This window comes from Natator depressus, chromosome 1, assembly GCF_965152275.1.
Source record: "Natator depressus isolate rNatDep1 chromosome 1, rNatDep2.hap1, whole genome shotgun sequence".
Taxonomy (NCBI): Eukaryota; Metazoa; Chordata; order Testudines; family Cheloniidae; genus Natator; species Natator depressus.
This window is the reverse complement of record NC_134234.1, coordinates 27,672,598-27,687,784: the sequence shown is the minus strand read 5'-3', so window position 1 is coordinate 27,687,784 and position 15,187 is coordinate 27,672,598. Positions and strand designations below refer to the sequence as shown.

The window sequence follows — 15,187 nt, the reverse complement described above, 5'->3', positions numbered from 1 at the left end:
CGAGTGTCTAGATGCTGTTTAGACATACAATTAACACATGGACCTAGGGGTATGACAATCCTTCCTCTCTACAAACCTGATCTAAAGTCCACAGAAGTCACTGGAGAGATTTTCCTTTATTTCAATGAGCTCTGAATCTGGTCCAGTGTAAGTTAAGAGGAAAAACAATCAAGTTTTTGTGCAGTTTACAACCACTGATGGGACTGTGACAAGACCCCAGCGCAGAAAGCTGAGATAAAGTCCTCTGCAGCCCATAACAGGAGCTACGTGATGGGCTCTGCATACGATTTTTGTAAAGATGTTCACGTACATTCACATGTATGTTTCAGAAAAGATGTGATAGTGTATTACTATATAACAGTTTTTTTCATATGTGTCTGGGATAACTGTTTACACAAGAAGCAAACAAGTCATCCCAAACACATACAAATAAAACCTTCATACTATCACACACCATCATGTATTTTGTTTATGCCACATTTTAAACATGTTTTTTCTGACGTTTGCCTAACAGATTACATTTCTGTATCAGACCAGCTGTCCATCCTGTCTGACCGAGACCTGTACCAGATTCTTTAGAGGAAGTCACAAAAACCCTGTAGGCCAATAATGGTATAACCTGCCTATAAGAGAAGTTGCTTCCTAAAACATATCAATTAGTGGCTGTTTTGCGCTGTGAGGCCTGAAGATTTTCATCCTTCATAAAGCAATGCAATTGTAAATAAATGCCAATAAAAAATGTTTATAGTACCACACACCATGCCTTATCTCATGCATACATGTTTATGTATAAAGGTGTATGTCAATATTTTTGCTTTTCAAGTGGCTTTTTTTAAAACATATCACTTCAGGCATTATAAATGCAAGGTCAGAAGTGTCACAGAAACTTGTAAGCTGTAGTCTTTATAATTTTAGTTAAGTAAATATTTTCTGAGAGCCTTGACTATGACACAATATCAAATGACTTGTTTACTTACATTTTCCTTTGCCTGTCTGTGTCCCTCTCCCACAGCTCTTAAACTTGACAGATAAAGTTTTTCCAAGGCTTTAATCTTCTGATTTTGTGCTTTCCACCACTCTGCTTTCAGTTCCTCTGCCAACTGATGTAGCTGTTCATCTTTCCTCTGCTTCACTTCTTGTCTTATCTGTTCAGCAATGTACCTCTCCTGCTCTCTAACCTGAGCAAGTAAATTATATTTTATCAGTGGACTTACCAGAGTTTATTTTTGTACCAGACCTTTAACCAACTTGCTAGTGACTCTTTCAGTCTCATCCACCTTAGTTACTACTCAGATCAACCTAATTGGGTTCTGAGCATATTTAAGTTGCCATTTTCTCCCTTTTCCAAACTAAAAAGCTTAAATAAATGTGCAAAACTATTCATAATGAGCTACAGTTGACCAACCATTAACAGCCATAATTCAATGATGCATTTAATATCCTTCTCTCCATATAAGATAAAAGCCACCTGTCAACAGAGAGAATTAAGAAGAGGCTAGCAAACAAATCTCACATGCTGTTACAACATACCCCTGCCAAATCAGTGAGTACTGCTGAATGAAAGATTTATTAATTGTAGAAAGTCTCTGCCCAAAAGACCACACAATCTAAACAGAGAATGTACAAGGAAGTAGGAAATGCATTTTTTTCAGAAAGTTAACGAGGGTGGAAAAGCAATTACAAGCCAGGTTGTGAAAAACTTTAAAGGCAAGGTGCTTATATTTCCTCTGTACCAGGAGGAGCCAATAATGGCATTAAAAGAGGGGACAGACACAGCAGTAGCTAAAGTAGACAATTTAATGGCAGCATTTTGGATAGACTGAAGGAAGACAAAATGAGAATCCAGAAAACCAACAAGAGGAAAGTTGCAGTAGATGAGGGATGAAATAAGAGTAAGAGAGCAGTAGATATGGAGAGAAAGAGGTAGATTTTAAATATGTTACCTAGGAAAAAGTTACAGGACTTAGCCACATGGACACAAAGAGAGGGGAGAAGAGTTCAATTTTATATTAAGGCACCAAGCTATGGTACATGGAGAATCACAGAATTTCCCCAAAGGTGACCAAGGAGAAAAGGGAAGTTTAAGTGGAAAAGTTCAGTTTTAATAATGTTTAGTTTGATTTGGCAGTGCATCATCTAGAAGGAATGTCTAAAAGGCAGTCAGGAATGTGAGTCTCTATGGAAGTGATACCTCAAGAGTAAAGAGACATATCCTAGTGGTCACTGTCAACATAGATTGGTGGTAGTTGAAGAGAGACATTCACATGTGATTGTTCAGGAGTAAGGTGTAGAGGAAGGAAAGGAGCAAGGACAGAGCCCCCTGGGGCCTAGGAAAAGAGCAGTGAAGAGAAAAGCCACCACAAAAGGTACAATGAATTGACAATGAAAGCGTTTCACAAACTTACTCTACAAAACACAACACAGTATGTTACCAAACTGCAAATTTTGCTGTGTGACAGTATTGTTTAAAGAAGCATATTCCTAAACTGTAGATGTTCTTTTCTTCAACCATCTAAATGAAAACTACTGCTGATAATGCAGACATACCTGCTGCAGCCTTAGTCTTCGTCGTCTTTCATATTCTTCTTTCAAAAGTAAAGCTTCTTCATTAGGACTAAGCCTCAGTCTCCCACCCTTTGCCACTTTTCTTTTCATCTTTGCATACATTGAATATTTGACTTCTGTATCAAAACATTAGAGAATAAAGTAAACATACTGTATTTAAAAATACTTATAGGAAATCAAAAATCTCGGCACAATCCTAAAAATCTATAAAGATATTCATGCTCATTGCACACTTTGCCAAAAAACTCAATGGCATTAAGCATAAGTCTTTGCTACAAGCTTACAATAAAACGCATTTATCACTTAAGCCACTAAACCTGCAATGAGCTCTGCATGGACAACTCCTACATTCATATGACAATCACTGAGCGATTGGGGCCTCTGAAAGCATGCATGCTACAACTCCATTCAATTTATGAAACGTATCAATAAAAGGTCATTGTACTGGGTTATTTGGACTGAAACAGTCTGAGACCTCCTGCTGTAGAAGGATATTTCAAAGGGTGGAAGGACTAACTCTTAACAGAGATCGCATCATTGCCCTTACCTCCTCCTCCTCATGCAGACCACCTTACCCACTCTTTCCCAATTACCTCAGATCCTTATACCAACTACAGCAATTACTTACAAGAAAAAGTAATATTATAAACAAAAGTATTTTAAAGTGTTTTTAATGTAATTCAGCAGCTGGAAACAAGGAGAGTGAGGATTACATGACCTGTAAATTCTCCACAGACCAGATGGGGAATCTCTACCATATGAACTTTTGAGCCAGATCAGCAATAGTCTGCTTGTAAAAATGACTAGAAAATAACCAGTTTCTCAGTGACCTTTTAACTACTATATACTTTTTTAAATGTGCTACTAGTATCTGTCCCTAACCTGTATCAATGCTAACAAATTATAAATCAAAAGTTTGACTTAGGCAGTAAGGGAGAAAAACACTGAAAAAAGAAAGCAACACATTCTATTTCCTACTGAAATAGAAAAGGATAATTTCAGTGCAAAAACTGAAGAACTGAAATTTCAGGAACAGAGAAGCAGCATCATAAACTAAATCGGTAAAGCAGAAGCCACTTCTAAATGTTTGATATTTCAGATTTTGGTACAATGTAGTGCAAGAAGAGAGTGTAAGAAAGTTGAAAATAAACTAAATTCATCTGTTCACTAGAACTCTGCATTGTAAAAGCACCTGTTGGCATCACTGGAGTAACCACTCCTTTTCTTTTTGTGGATACAGACGAACACAGCTGCTACTCTGAAACCTGTCACTATAATGAGGGGACATAACACAGATGCAAGCTGGCATGCACACCAAGCACTCTTATTTGGGAGGGGCCATTTCCATTGTTCTGTGTCTTACCATTTCCCCACACTTGCCCTCTAAAACCCGACTTCATTGTTTTTCTCCCAACAGCCCAGTTTACATCAGCCATGGGTATGCAGTCTACCCACGTGGTCTGTCTACACTGGCCTTTTTGACCTTGAGATCACTTGTTGACCTTCAGTGCAGGGTAGTTAGTGCACGTGGGAAGACACGGGAGGGGGCCACTCCCCAAATGTTTGTTCTAAGCCAGCAGCGTTTGTGCTTTACCCCATGGCTCAGCCTTCACCTGCATCTCCAGCTTCTCTCAGGAAGGGGCCCCAAAGCACGCGCAGGCGCTGGCAACGGAGCGGTGTGGCGGGATTAGCGTCTCCATATCTACCTTACCTCCCCTTACAGCGGTTCGCAGATAGGGCAGCCGTTCCGCCTCCCCCCCCAACGGGGTGCCCAGCCCAGCGGGGTCCTGGCCGCCACCTGAGGCCGGGGAACACACACACACAAAGCCTACAGCGAGGCGAGGCGGGCCGACCCGCCGGGCACCCCAGGGGCCTCCCGCTGCCAGCCCCCTCCGCTTCCCCAGCGCTGCAGCTCTGGCAGTTGCGGGGGACGGGACCGACCCAAGTCCAACACGACACCCCCCGCTGCCGCCGCAATCGCAGCACGGGAGCGGGGCGAGGCTGGGGAGCGGGGCGAAGCTCCCGGGAGCCGACACGCACCGCGCCGCTCCCCCAACCCTGCTGGTTACTGACCTGCCGCGCCCCGGCCTCCGTCGTTTCAAACGGCTCCTTCCGGTCACTGGGTAGGGGGCCCACGTCGTCACATCCGCTGCCGTTCGAACCGCCCGCCATTGGCTAAGGGAGCAGCGCGAAGCCGGCCCAGCGCATGAACCTACACTACGCAGGCGCGGGGGTAGCTCGGCCGTTCCTTCCGCTCACGGCTGCGATTGTGCACGTGCCAATCAGAGGATTTTTTTCCAGGCAGGAGACCAGGGGGAATAAGCCACGCCCCTGGGGCAGCATCATGGCGCCTGTTGGCCAATGGTAGCTAAGAAGGGCGGTGACTGACTGGTGCAGTCCAAGAAACGTCTCTAGCGGCGGGAAAAGAAGGCGTCGGCGCGAATGTAAAAGGACGCGGTGTGGGGGGTGTCGAGGCTGGTTGGGTTGTTACAGGGATGGGGCCCAGTGGGGCAAGGCTGGCCGAGCTTATCATAGAATATCAGGGTTGGAAGGGACCTCAGGAGGTCATCTAGTCCAACCCCCTGCTCAAAGCAGGACCAATCGTGGATTTTTGCCTCAGATCCCAAATGGCCCCCTCAAGATTGAACTCACAACCCTGGGTTTGGCAGGCCAGTGCTCAAACCACTGAGCTATCCCTCCCCGAAAGACATGTAAACTGCTCCTTGAATTGTGCAACCGAATGATACTAGCCAATATCTCTGGTCCCAGCTAGTAAACTGTGCTTTGTGGGGCAATGGACGCTATAAGGCAGAATACTGACTCCAGGCTTGAAAATGAAGGTGCTAGCAGAGGGGAAGGCCGGTCAGAGGTTAGGAAAAAGAAATGGGTGGCTGTGCCAGAGCTGGAAAAGAAACAACAGGCAGAAAGGCAGGGAAGAGTAATCTTGTTATAATGATGCAGTCGTTAGTCAAGGAGGGCTGTGAAGATAGAGGATAGAAAGAGGGTTGCCATGTGTATTAGTTTTCCAGAACATGGGGTTTTTTTCGCACCCCGGTCCTCATACATTTTTCAAATAATAGGAACAAGGCAGAGCCAGTGCTGTAGCTCAGAAAGAGCCCGGGTTGGTCGGCTTCCCGACTGGTCCCACCTCTGCATCTGCAGTGGATGGGTCCATTCCCCTGGAGATACAGCTGTGGGATCCTGCCCCATCAGGGCCCCAGGTCAATAGAGCCCTGCGCAGATACAAAATGTATATCTCTGGGTGTGGATATCTGTGGTTATAAATCAGTATCCAGGAATCACCATGGCAAAAGCAGCAGTCTGGGGGGAGGGAGCTGCTGCTCCCATGAGTTTACGCCAGCAGCTTCTGCAGGGTGGCTGAACCACTCCCAACTCTGCCCACTGGGGCAGGCACCAGGCTCACCGGCAGCTGTCCCTGGTTGCGCAGGTGCAGTGGGCAGGGCTGAGTGTAGAATAAGTAATACTATGGCCAAGAGATAAAACGCTCTAATGAAGAAAAATGGGAACCTTAGTAGAAATATGAGGCTATGAGTGTGACGTTTCCCTCTCGTGTTATCTGGACTGGTGATCTGCAAGGTCGCTCCAATCCTTGACTCTGGGAGCCAGACTTACCCTGCTCTGCTGTGAGAACCCCCACTCCTGGGCTGTTCCCGCATGGTCTCTGACATGTAAACTGCTCCTTGAATTGTGCAACCGAATGATACTAGCCAATACCTCTGGTCCCAGACACAACCCTAGGAACCTCTACCTTGCAGTGTCCAGTTATGCCTGGTAGACGCTGCAAGTTATATGAATTTGTCAATTTAATAAAGAAATTGATATGTACCAGGCTTGTTATCCCAAGGGGAGACTCTGACACACTTCAAACCAAACTCACTGCTTCGGGTAGAATAAACAAAGATTTATTAATTATAAATCAGAGCATAACAAATCAGATTTGGTCAAATGAAATAAAAGCAAACGCATTCTAAGCTGATCTTAACACTTTCAATATCCTGTGAAGCTAGGCTGGGTTTGTCCCATATCTGCCCTGATGAGGTGTGAACTGCCAATCTGTTCTTGGAGAGTTTTTGCCTGGGCTTATTTTAAGCCAGGAGGATACATTTTCAGCCTCATAATTACATACATGAAATTATAACCTAGAACATTACTATAACATTACTGTAACAATTACTATAAGATCACTTAACAACCACGCTCAGTGCATCATGAGCCTTCCGAAGACACCTGTCAAAGTCAGATTCAGGACTCACATAATTTGTCAGACCACTCTGTTTATTAACAAAGCGCCTTGCTAATGCACCCAGATGTGAGCCCCTCTCTGAGGCCCAAGATAACCTATTTATACAGCTAAGCCAAAGCCAATTTAACATAAGAGACAAAAGAAAGCAGAAACTGACAAATATACATACATATCTTATTTGCATACTAACTTTACCAACCTCCTAGCTCAGTAGGAGCTCTAAGTTAATTAGTTTGAGGACCCATTGTCTCACACTCCTTAATGTTTCTCTTCCTGACAACTATATTTCAACAAACCCTTCAAGTAGCATTTCTTTAATGAATTATAATTTCAATATAATTCATTCTGCTTTCACAGTCCCTCCTTTTGGTCAAGCTACGCAATGACCAACAATTACTGGGTTCCACAAATCAAGCGTTCTTTATCTCTTTGTTCATCAGTGATATTTAAAATCATCAAATTAGCACTCTGATTTGGGGCAGCTATCTGTGTAGCATGCCTGACACAATTTTGGATACAACAGGAAAGTAACTGAAAACATACAAAAATTATTAGGATTCCAAACAGGAGAGTTAGGGCTCCCTGAAACAACCAGTTTCCTATGCCAGAGAAATTGAAAAGGTTACTTAGCCACTTCCATAAAGAACTTGGCTCTTTGTGGGGAAGATATGCGACTTGTTGTAAGTGGCTAGCACGATCTATTACCTCATTGGTGTTGTCTGGTATATACACACAGCAGTCTTTTCCAATGAGAGCACAAGTCCCTCCTTTTGCCGCCAGCACTATGTCCAATGCCTGACGGTTTTGGAGGGTCATCTGTCGGATTGCCCCTGTTTCTTTGGACAGGGCTCTTAAACTTTCTCCGGTTTCATTTGCCATTATTTCAACTACTGCTTGTAACCTTAGGAGCCTTTTTGCATGGTGTATTACTCCCCCTAATGGTATTAAGGAACTGCCAATGGCCTCTTCCCAGGTTAAGGGGCTTATGTTATTTACGTGCCGTTGGACATCTGTTAAGTCCCTTCTTTTTCGCCTGAAATTGCAGAGGCGTTCTCGAGGGAAGGTTCCTAGCACTTGGCATTGTGGGAAGAGTCGGGCAGGATAACAGGTTCCTGACCAATTAGCTGTTAGTTCGGTATAAGCTCTGGTCCCACACACCCAGTGATGGCCTATAAAGGCCAGGAAGGGTCGGTTGCACCCATTTGTCATATAGGTGTTTGCAAAGGAGGAGTAGTATCCCCCAAAGGGTACAGGGTAATTCTCCTTACGAGGAGTGGTGTTATTTGCATGACATTGAAGGATTGTATTGTTTTCACTAAGGTTACTGTAGCGGGAACATGAGATTGATTTCTCTTTTTGATCCCAGGTTGAGAAAAAATTCATATCTCCATACCCAGCCCGCCACTTTTTAGTTTTGTTTGAATAATCCCATACACCATTGGCCACAATATGCTGAAGGCAACGGCTTTTCCCCAGATCCAGCCCTGTCCCATTACACACCCAACACCAATGACCTTTTCCCTCCACCACACTTATCCATTTAGTTGCATTTATTCCCACCGCTTCCCAAGTGTCATTGCTGTTCCATATTTTGTTAAACAGACGAGGCCCTCCAGTGAGGTCTGGGGACTTGAGTGGGATAGCCAGGACAGGAACACCAGTGTGAGAGTGGGCTGGGATGTGGCTGCAGACCCAGCAATTAGAAATATTAAGGGTCTGAGCTATCCACACCTGCTGCTGGATAAAAGAATTGTCATCATGGTCTCCCCAGACCGTAAGATACCAGCAGCCGAGAAACAGGCAGAGGTGCATGTTGGAGGCAAGGCTCTTCTGGTTCTGACAACCTCAACTGAGGGAACCGCAGTCACGGTTTTACATCCACCAGGCAGTAGGCGCTAGGCTCGCTACTGCTTTTTTTTTTTTTTCGTCGTCTGCTTCTGGCAACCCTTACGAGAACGTAGATTATAAGGTATTGCAGACTGTTCCTCTACATCTTCTTCTGGAGTCAAAATTGACTCTGCGTTGTCCTGAGGTGATGATTGGTTCTCTGGGGATGGTGCCTTCTTACACTGTGAAGCATGTATCCAAGCTGCGATGCCAGATAGTTTAACAGCTGTCTGTGTAGTAAGCAGTACCTGATGAGGACCCTTCCACCGGGGCTCCAAGGTGTGCTTTCAATGATGGCGCCGTACGTAGACCCAGTCACCTGGCTCGAGGTTGTGGCAAGCATCGGAGGTGGGTTCCGTGGGCCAGGCGACTCGAACCTGTGAATGGAAGTGACTTACAGCTTGCATTAGTCCCTTGCAATACTGAAGGAGCGCACTGTGAGTCAAGTTCAAATCTGGAACAGGAGTAATAGTAGTCATAGCTAACATAGGGCATCCCATAACAATTTCAAAGGGACTTAATTTATGCCTTTGGGATGGAGTGGATCTCATGTCCATAAGGGCTAATGGTAAGGCTACTGGCCAGCTTAATCCTGTAGAGTTACAAATTTTAGCAAGCTTATTCTTAAGTACACCATTTCGTCTTTCAACTGCACCTGTACTCTGTAGGTGGTAGGGACAGTGCAACAGGTGTTTGATATGCAATATACGGTCCAGGTGTTGAACAAGTTGTCCAGTAAAATGTGTACCCCGATCACTGGACAGAGTAGCAGGAATTCCCTTGGCAGGCATAATATGATTTAACAAACATTTGGCAACAGACAGTGAGTCAGCCTTGTGACAAGGAAAGGCTTCAATCCAACCAGAGAATAAACATACCATAACCAATATAAATTCATATTGTTGACACTTAGACATTTGTACAAAATCAAGTTGCCAATGCAAGAACAGTGCTTGAGGCAGGCCCCGGAACCCCTGGGCCACTTTTACAGGTTTACCAATATTATGGCTTTGGCAAATGGTACAGGCTGCACAGTGGCGGGCTGCAAAAGAGCTCAAATGGGGGGGCCCACCATCCTGTCTTAGTTACAGCAGAGACCATCCCTTCCTTTCCGACATGCGAAACACCATGTAGCAGGGCGGCCAGAGACGGGTAGAGTGAAAAGGGGGCTACAAAGGCGCCAGTAGGCGAGCGCCAAAGAGAATCGGGATGTAGAGAGCAACCTTGGGCAACCCAGGATTCTCTCTCGGTTTCTGGGGCAGAGTCTTGGAGCAGGGCGAGGTCAGTGAGGGACCAGGAGGGTAAGAGGAGAGCGTAGAACAAGGGAATCAGACATTTTGACTAGGCGTGCTGCAGCAGCCACAGCAGGCAGGCAGGGGGGTAAGCCTTGGGCAACAGGGTCTAAAGTGGCAGAGAAATAAGCCACTGGGCGGTTCTTTTCTCCATGCATCTGAGTGAGAACTCCAAGCGCACACCCAGATTGTTCGTGGCAGAAAAGGGTAAAAGGCTTAGAACAGTCAGGCAGCCCTAAGGCAGGGGCAGAAGCCAAACCCTATTTGAGGGAAACAAAGGCAGAATTGGCCTCAGGGGGCCACGGCATGGGGTCAGGCACAGAGAATCGAGTGAGTTCCTGGAGAGGTTTTGCAAGGGAGGCATATTGGGGAATCCATTGTCTGCAAAATCCAGCCATGCCTAAAAACTTCCAGACCTGGTGTGGGGAGCGGGGTCGGGGAAAGCTAAGGGTAGCTTGGACGCGGGTGAGAGAAAGTGCACGGGAACCCTGGGAGAGGAGAAAGCCGAGGTATGTGACAGAAACTTGACAGAGTTGTAGTTTAGAGCGAGAAGCTTTGTGACCCTTATTTGCTAGGGCAGTAAGGAGCACTAAAGAGTCAGTTTCAGAGGTAGACAATGAAGGGGAACAGAGGAGTAGATCATCTACATATTGGACTAGTGTGGACCTGGACAGGAAAACAAGGTCAGCAAGGTCTCAGGCTAATGCCTGGAAAAAATATGATGGGCTTTCAGTATACCCCTGGGGCAGTGTGGTCCATGTGTACTGTTGCCCCTTGTAAGAAAAGGCAAACAGGAACTGGGAGTCAGGGTGAACCAGGACAGAAAAGAAAGCAGAGCACAAATCAACAACAGTAAAATGAGTTGCATCTGGTGGGATAGAAGCCAGAATCTTTGAGAGAGGCAAGTTTTGATTCTGTCCACCTATAATTTGCCTCTTCCCACCACTGCATGAAACAATCAACCTCTCCTTTTGCCAATTTAGTTTTAGGTTGGCCGAGTTTGTCTTTTAGGACGTCTACTCAGTCTTTGTCCCAAGATCCTAACAGTGGCCACTGAATTTTGGGATTCTCCTGAGTTAGCCTTTTGCATTCCCATACACATCTTCCCCCCATCTCCCCAAGGTCAGCCTTTTGAAGCCATCCCCCACCCATGTCATGAGGTTTTCTGTTCATTAAAACACAACAAGACAAACACCACAGACAAACAACACAAAACATAGATCCATGGTATTCTGAGTTATTCTTCCACTGGCGCCAGCTTGCTTGTAGAGTCTAAAAACAAAAGAAACAATTTCCACCCCCCGGTGGGGACAGATTATTGCTTAATAATAATACCACTTTCTTTTACAAATTTCCTTGCTAATTGCAGGAAAAACAGAGGAATTGCCCCCACATTTTCCTGTTTTTGTTCTATAGGCACGCCAGGTTTCAATGGCTTTTATCTTTTAAGGGTTATGGGGAAATTATCCCACTGTTTAGTCTTTAAATCCCTGAGTTTTCCTTCTTATACAGCAGACCAAGTTTATAATGTTTTTCCTGCTGTGTTAAACTTTAAGTTTTATTTACAGGTAATAGCTGAGAAGCATCATTACCATATGACCTTAAAGGGTTTTTCCAAAAATCATACACACTATACGTTGTTACAGGGATACTTATTATCATTAAATTTATTAAAATTATCTTGTTATCCCATGCCTTTTATTTAGACAATTTGTTTGCTGACCAGGTGTGTCCTTTATCTGCAGCTCCTTTATGCTGCTAGTTCTTTCCTTCCTTTATCATTTAGGTAATTTGCATTTTCACAGACACTTCCTGCTTTTGGATTTAAAGCCATCAGCAGCTCAGAGACTCTATCTTAAAAGGGACACAATCAACTTTCACCAGAGTTTTGATTACTTTTAACTTCTGCTTCCAAAACACACAGCAATCTGAAAAAGAAAACCCAACCTATTGTGGCTCCCTTTGGAGCCCTAATAGCATTTTAATTAAGTAGCATGGTATGTTTGCATTTCTTTTGCCCCTTCTACAATATACCCTGCACATGATCTGGAGCAAATGCACATTCCTTCCATAAAAAGAAAAGGAGTACTTGTGGCACCTTAGAGACTAACCAATTTATCTGAGCATGAGCTTTCGTGAGCTACAGCTCACTTCATAGGATGCATACTGTGGAAACTGCAGAAGACATTATATACACAGAGACCATGAAAAAATACCTCCTCCCACCCCACTCTCCTGCTGGTAATAGCTTATCTAAAGTGATCATCAAGTTGGGCCATTTCCAGCACAAATCCAGGTTTTCTCACCCTCCGCCCCCCCACAGACAAACTCACTCTCTTGCTGGTAATAGCCCATCCAAAGTGACCACTGTCTTCACAATGTGTATGATAATCAAGGTGGGCCATTTCCTGCAGAAATCCAGGTTCTCTCACCCCCTCACCCCCCTCCAAAAACCACACACACAAAAAGAAAAAAGAAAAGGAGTACTTGTGGCACCTTAGAGACTAACCAGTTTATTTGAGCATGAGCTTTCGTGAGCTACAGCTCACTTCATCGGATGCATAGCATATCGTGGAAACTGCAGAAGACATTATATACACACAGAGACCATGAAACAAAACTTCCTCCCACCCCACTCTCCTGCTGGTAACAGCTTATCTAAAGTGATCATCAAGTAGGGCCATTTCCAGCACAAATCCAGGTTTTCTCACCCTTCCCCCCCCCCCACACATACAAACTCACTCTCCTGCTGGTAATAGCCCATCCCTCTTTGAAACCTCTCTTTATAATGCGCATGATAATCAAGGTGGGTCATTTCCAGCACTAATCCAGGTTTTCTCACCCCCCACCCCACTCCCCTCCAAAAACCACACACAGAAACTCACTCTCCTGCTGGCAATAGCTCATCTTACAATGTGCACAGCAATAATCCAAGTTTAACCAGAACGTCTTGGGGGGGGGTTGTAGGAAAAAAACAACCTTGATTATCATGCGCATTATAAAGAGAGGTTTCAAAGAGGGATGGGCTATTACCAGCAGGAGAGTGAGTTTGTATGTGTGTGTGGGGGGGGGGGGGAAGGGTGAGAAAACCTGGATTTGTGCTGGAAATGGCCCTACTTGATGATCACTTTAGATAAGCTGTTACCAGCAGGAGAGTGGGGTGGGAGGAAGTTTTGTTTCATGGTCTCTGTGTGTATATAATGTCTTCTGCAGTTTCCACGATATGCTATGCATCCGATGAAGTGAGCTGTAGCTCACGAAAGCTCATGCTCAAATAAACTGGTTAGTCTCTAAGGTGCCACAAGTACTCCTTTTCTTTTTTCTTTTTACGAATACAGACTAACACGGCTGTTACTCTGAAACCACACACACAAACTCACTCTCCTGCTGGTAATAGCCTATCCAAAGTGACCACTCTCCTTACAACCTGCATGAAAATCAAAGTGGGCCATTTCCAGCACAAATCCAGGTTCTCACCCCCCCCTTCCCAAAAAACACACACACACAAACTCACTCTCCTGCTGGTAATAGCTTATCCAAAGTGACCACTCTCCCTACAATGTGCATGATAATCAAGGTGGGCCATTTCCAGCACAAATCCAGGTTTTCTCACCCCTCCACCCCCATACACACACAAACTCACTCTCCTGCTGGTAATAGCCTATCCAAAGTGACCACTCTCCTTACAACGTGCATGAAAATCAAGGTGGGCCATTTCCAGCACAAATACAGGTTTTCTCACCCCCCCCCCCCTTTTCCCAAAAAAAACACACACACACAAACTCACTCTCCTGCTGGTAATAGCTTATGGTAATGGTAATTTTAAATTTTGTAAAGCATTGAGTTACCTTTTAAGGGTTAAATGCCAAATCCCAAAGCCAAACAACACTAATTACCTTTGTCTAGCAAAAAGGTCTGTCAGTTTTGCAACTTTGAATTAAAGAGTCAAATGGATTTTTAGTGGCATTATTTAAAACAAAAACAACCAACTGGTCCTTAGAACTTTACACATATTTACACACACACAGACAGATACATACACATTTTCTTTCCCTTAACATCCCTTCCACACTGCTCTGTTTTTTTTTTTACATCTTACATTCCCTTTATACATTTGAGGCAGTTAAGTTCCAATCGAACACCCTTATATCCTTTAGTGATTTTGATTACATTACCCAATAGTCAAACAATTTTGATTAGATTCTCTCTCTGCCTGCTGCCTGCAGCAGTCCCTTATAGATCATTTCTGTGGGAAAAGGGCCCATTTTCCCTCAGAATAGCTGTAAAGGCTTCTGGGGACACAAACGTAGTGCTGGTAGTAGTCACTCTACCTGACCCCCTTAGCCTAGACCATTTTTCCAGAAATTTACAGGAGTCCGGACTCTTCCTAAAATACATAAACTGAGCCAGCGTTCCTTTAGGGAACTGTCCCGACTTAGACGTCTGGTTACCCATACAGGAGGACTTTACACACCAATCACACAAGAAGGAAAGTCGGGTTCGTCAGAGTGATGCCCGGTGCAACACACAAAAGGAGCCCACAGGCTACTGCCTCAATCGCCCTTGCTTTCACACCAAGGGTTTTACCCAAGGCGCGGTGCGGCTGCGATTGTGCAGATTTCACTCACTCAGACCGTGGGGACAGGAACCCTTTGGTCAGCCGATCCCCAGACGGAGATGGCGCCCAGACTCAAACACACCACAGGGAGGACGGATAGACACAGAGACAAGACAATCCTCAGTCCGGACAAAACACAGAAATAATTACCTGACCAGATCCCTGATGTCAGATCCCGGGATCCCTACCAGAACAGAGCGGGAACCAACAGGTTCGATGGCGTAGACTTCACTGTGGTCATGCACCCTTCCGTTCTGGTGGAGGACCGCTCGGGCCAAATGCCCAGGTGCCGGCTTGCCACGGCCCTCCTAAGAACAGTCAGGAGTCACACGGCCCCAGTGAAGACGGTTGCCATCTCGGTGGAACCTCCAAATTGTCAAAGTCAGATTCAGGGCTCACATCTGGGTGCATTAGCAAGGCGCTTTGCTAATAAACAGAGTGGTCTGACAAATTATGTGAGTCCTGAATCTGACTTTGACACACCCAACATGGCAAACTTTTTATTGGCTAGCACGCAATCATTTTATAAAGATGGACATGGGGGTGTAGGGTGTTCCCCCG

At 45.0% G+C, this 15,187-nt stretch overlaps 1 protein-coding gene across 2 annotated transcripts in view; it reads right to left on the bottom strand.

Annotated features, from left to right (window-relative positions):
• CEP295 (centrosomal protein 295) overlaps positions 1-4,843 on the bottom strand; it is a 55,560-nt gene extending 50,717 nt beyond the window's left edge. Inside the window, exons 1-3 of one of the 2 annotated variants that reach the window (XM_074956647.1) lie at positions 4,639-4,843; positions 2,548-2,681; positions 978-1,178 (exon numbers count right to left, since the gene is read on the bottom strand). In XM_074956647.1, coding sequence (XP_074812748.1) covers positions 978-1,178; positions 2,548-2,667 — 321 coding nt within the window. In that variant the 5' untranslated portion in view covers positions 2,668-2,681; positions 4,639-4,843. Of the gene's footprint in view, positions 1-977; positions 1,179-2,547; positions 2,682-4,276; positions 4,423-4,638 lie in introns of those variants that run through there. The other variant, XM_074956640.1, reaches the window with a different exon arrangement.
• Between the last annotated feature and the right edge of the window lie 10,344 nt (positions 4,844-15,187).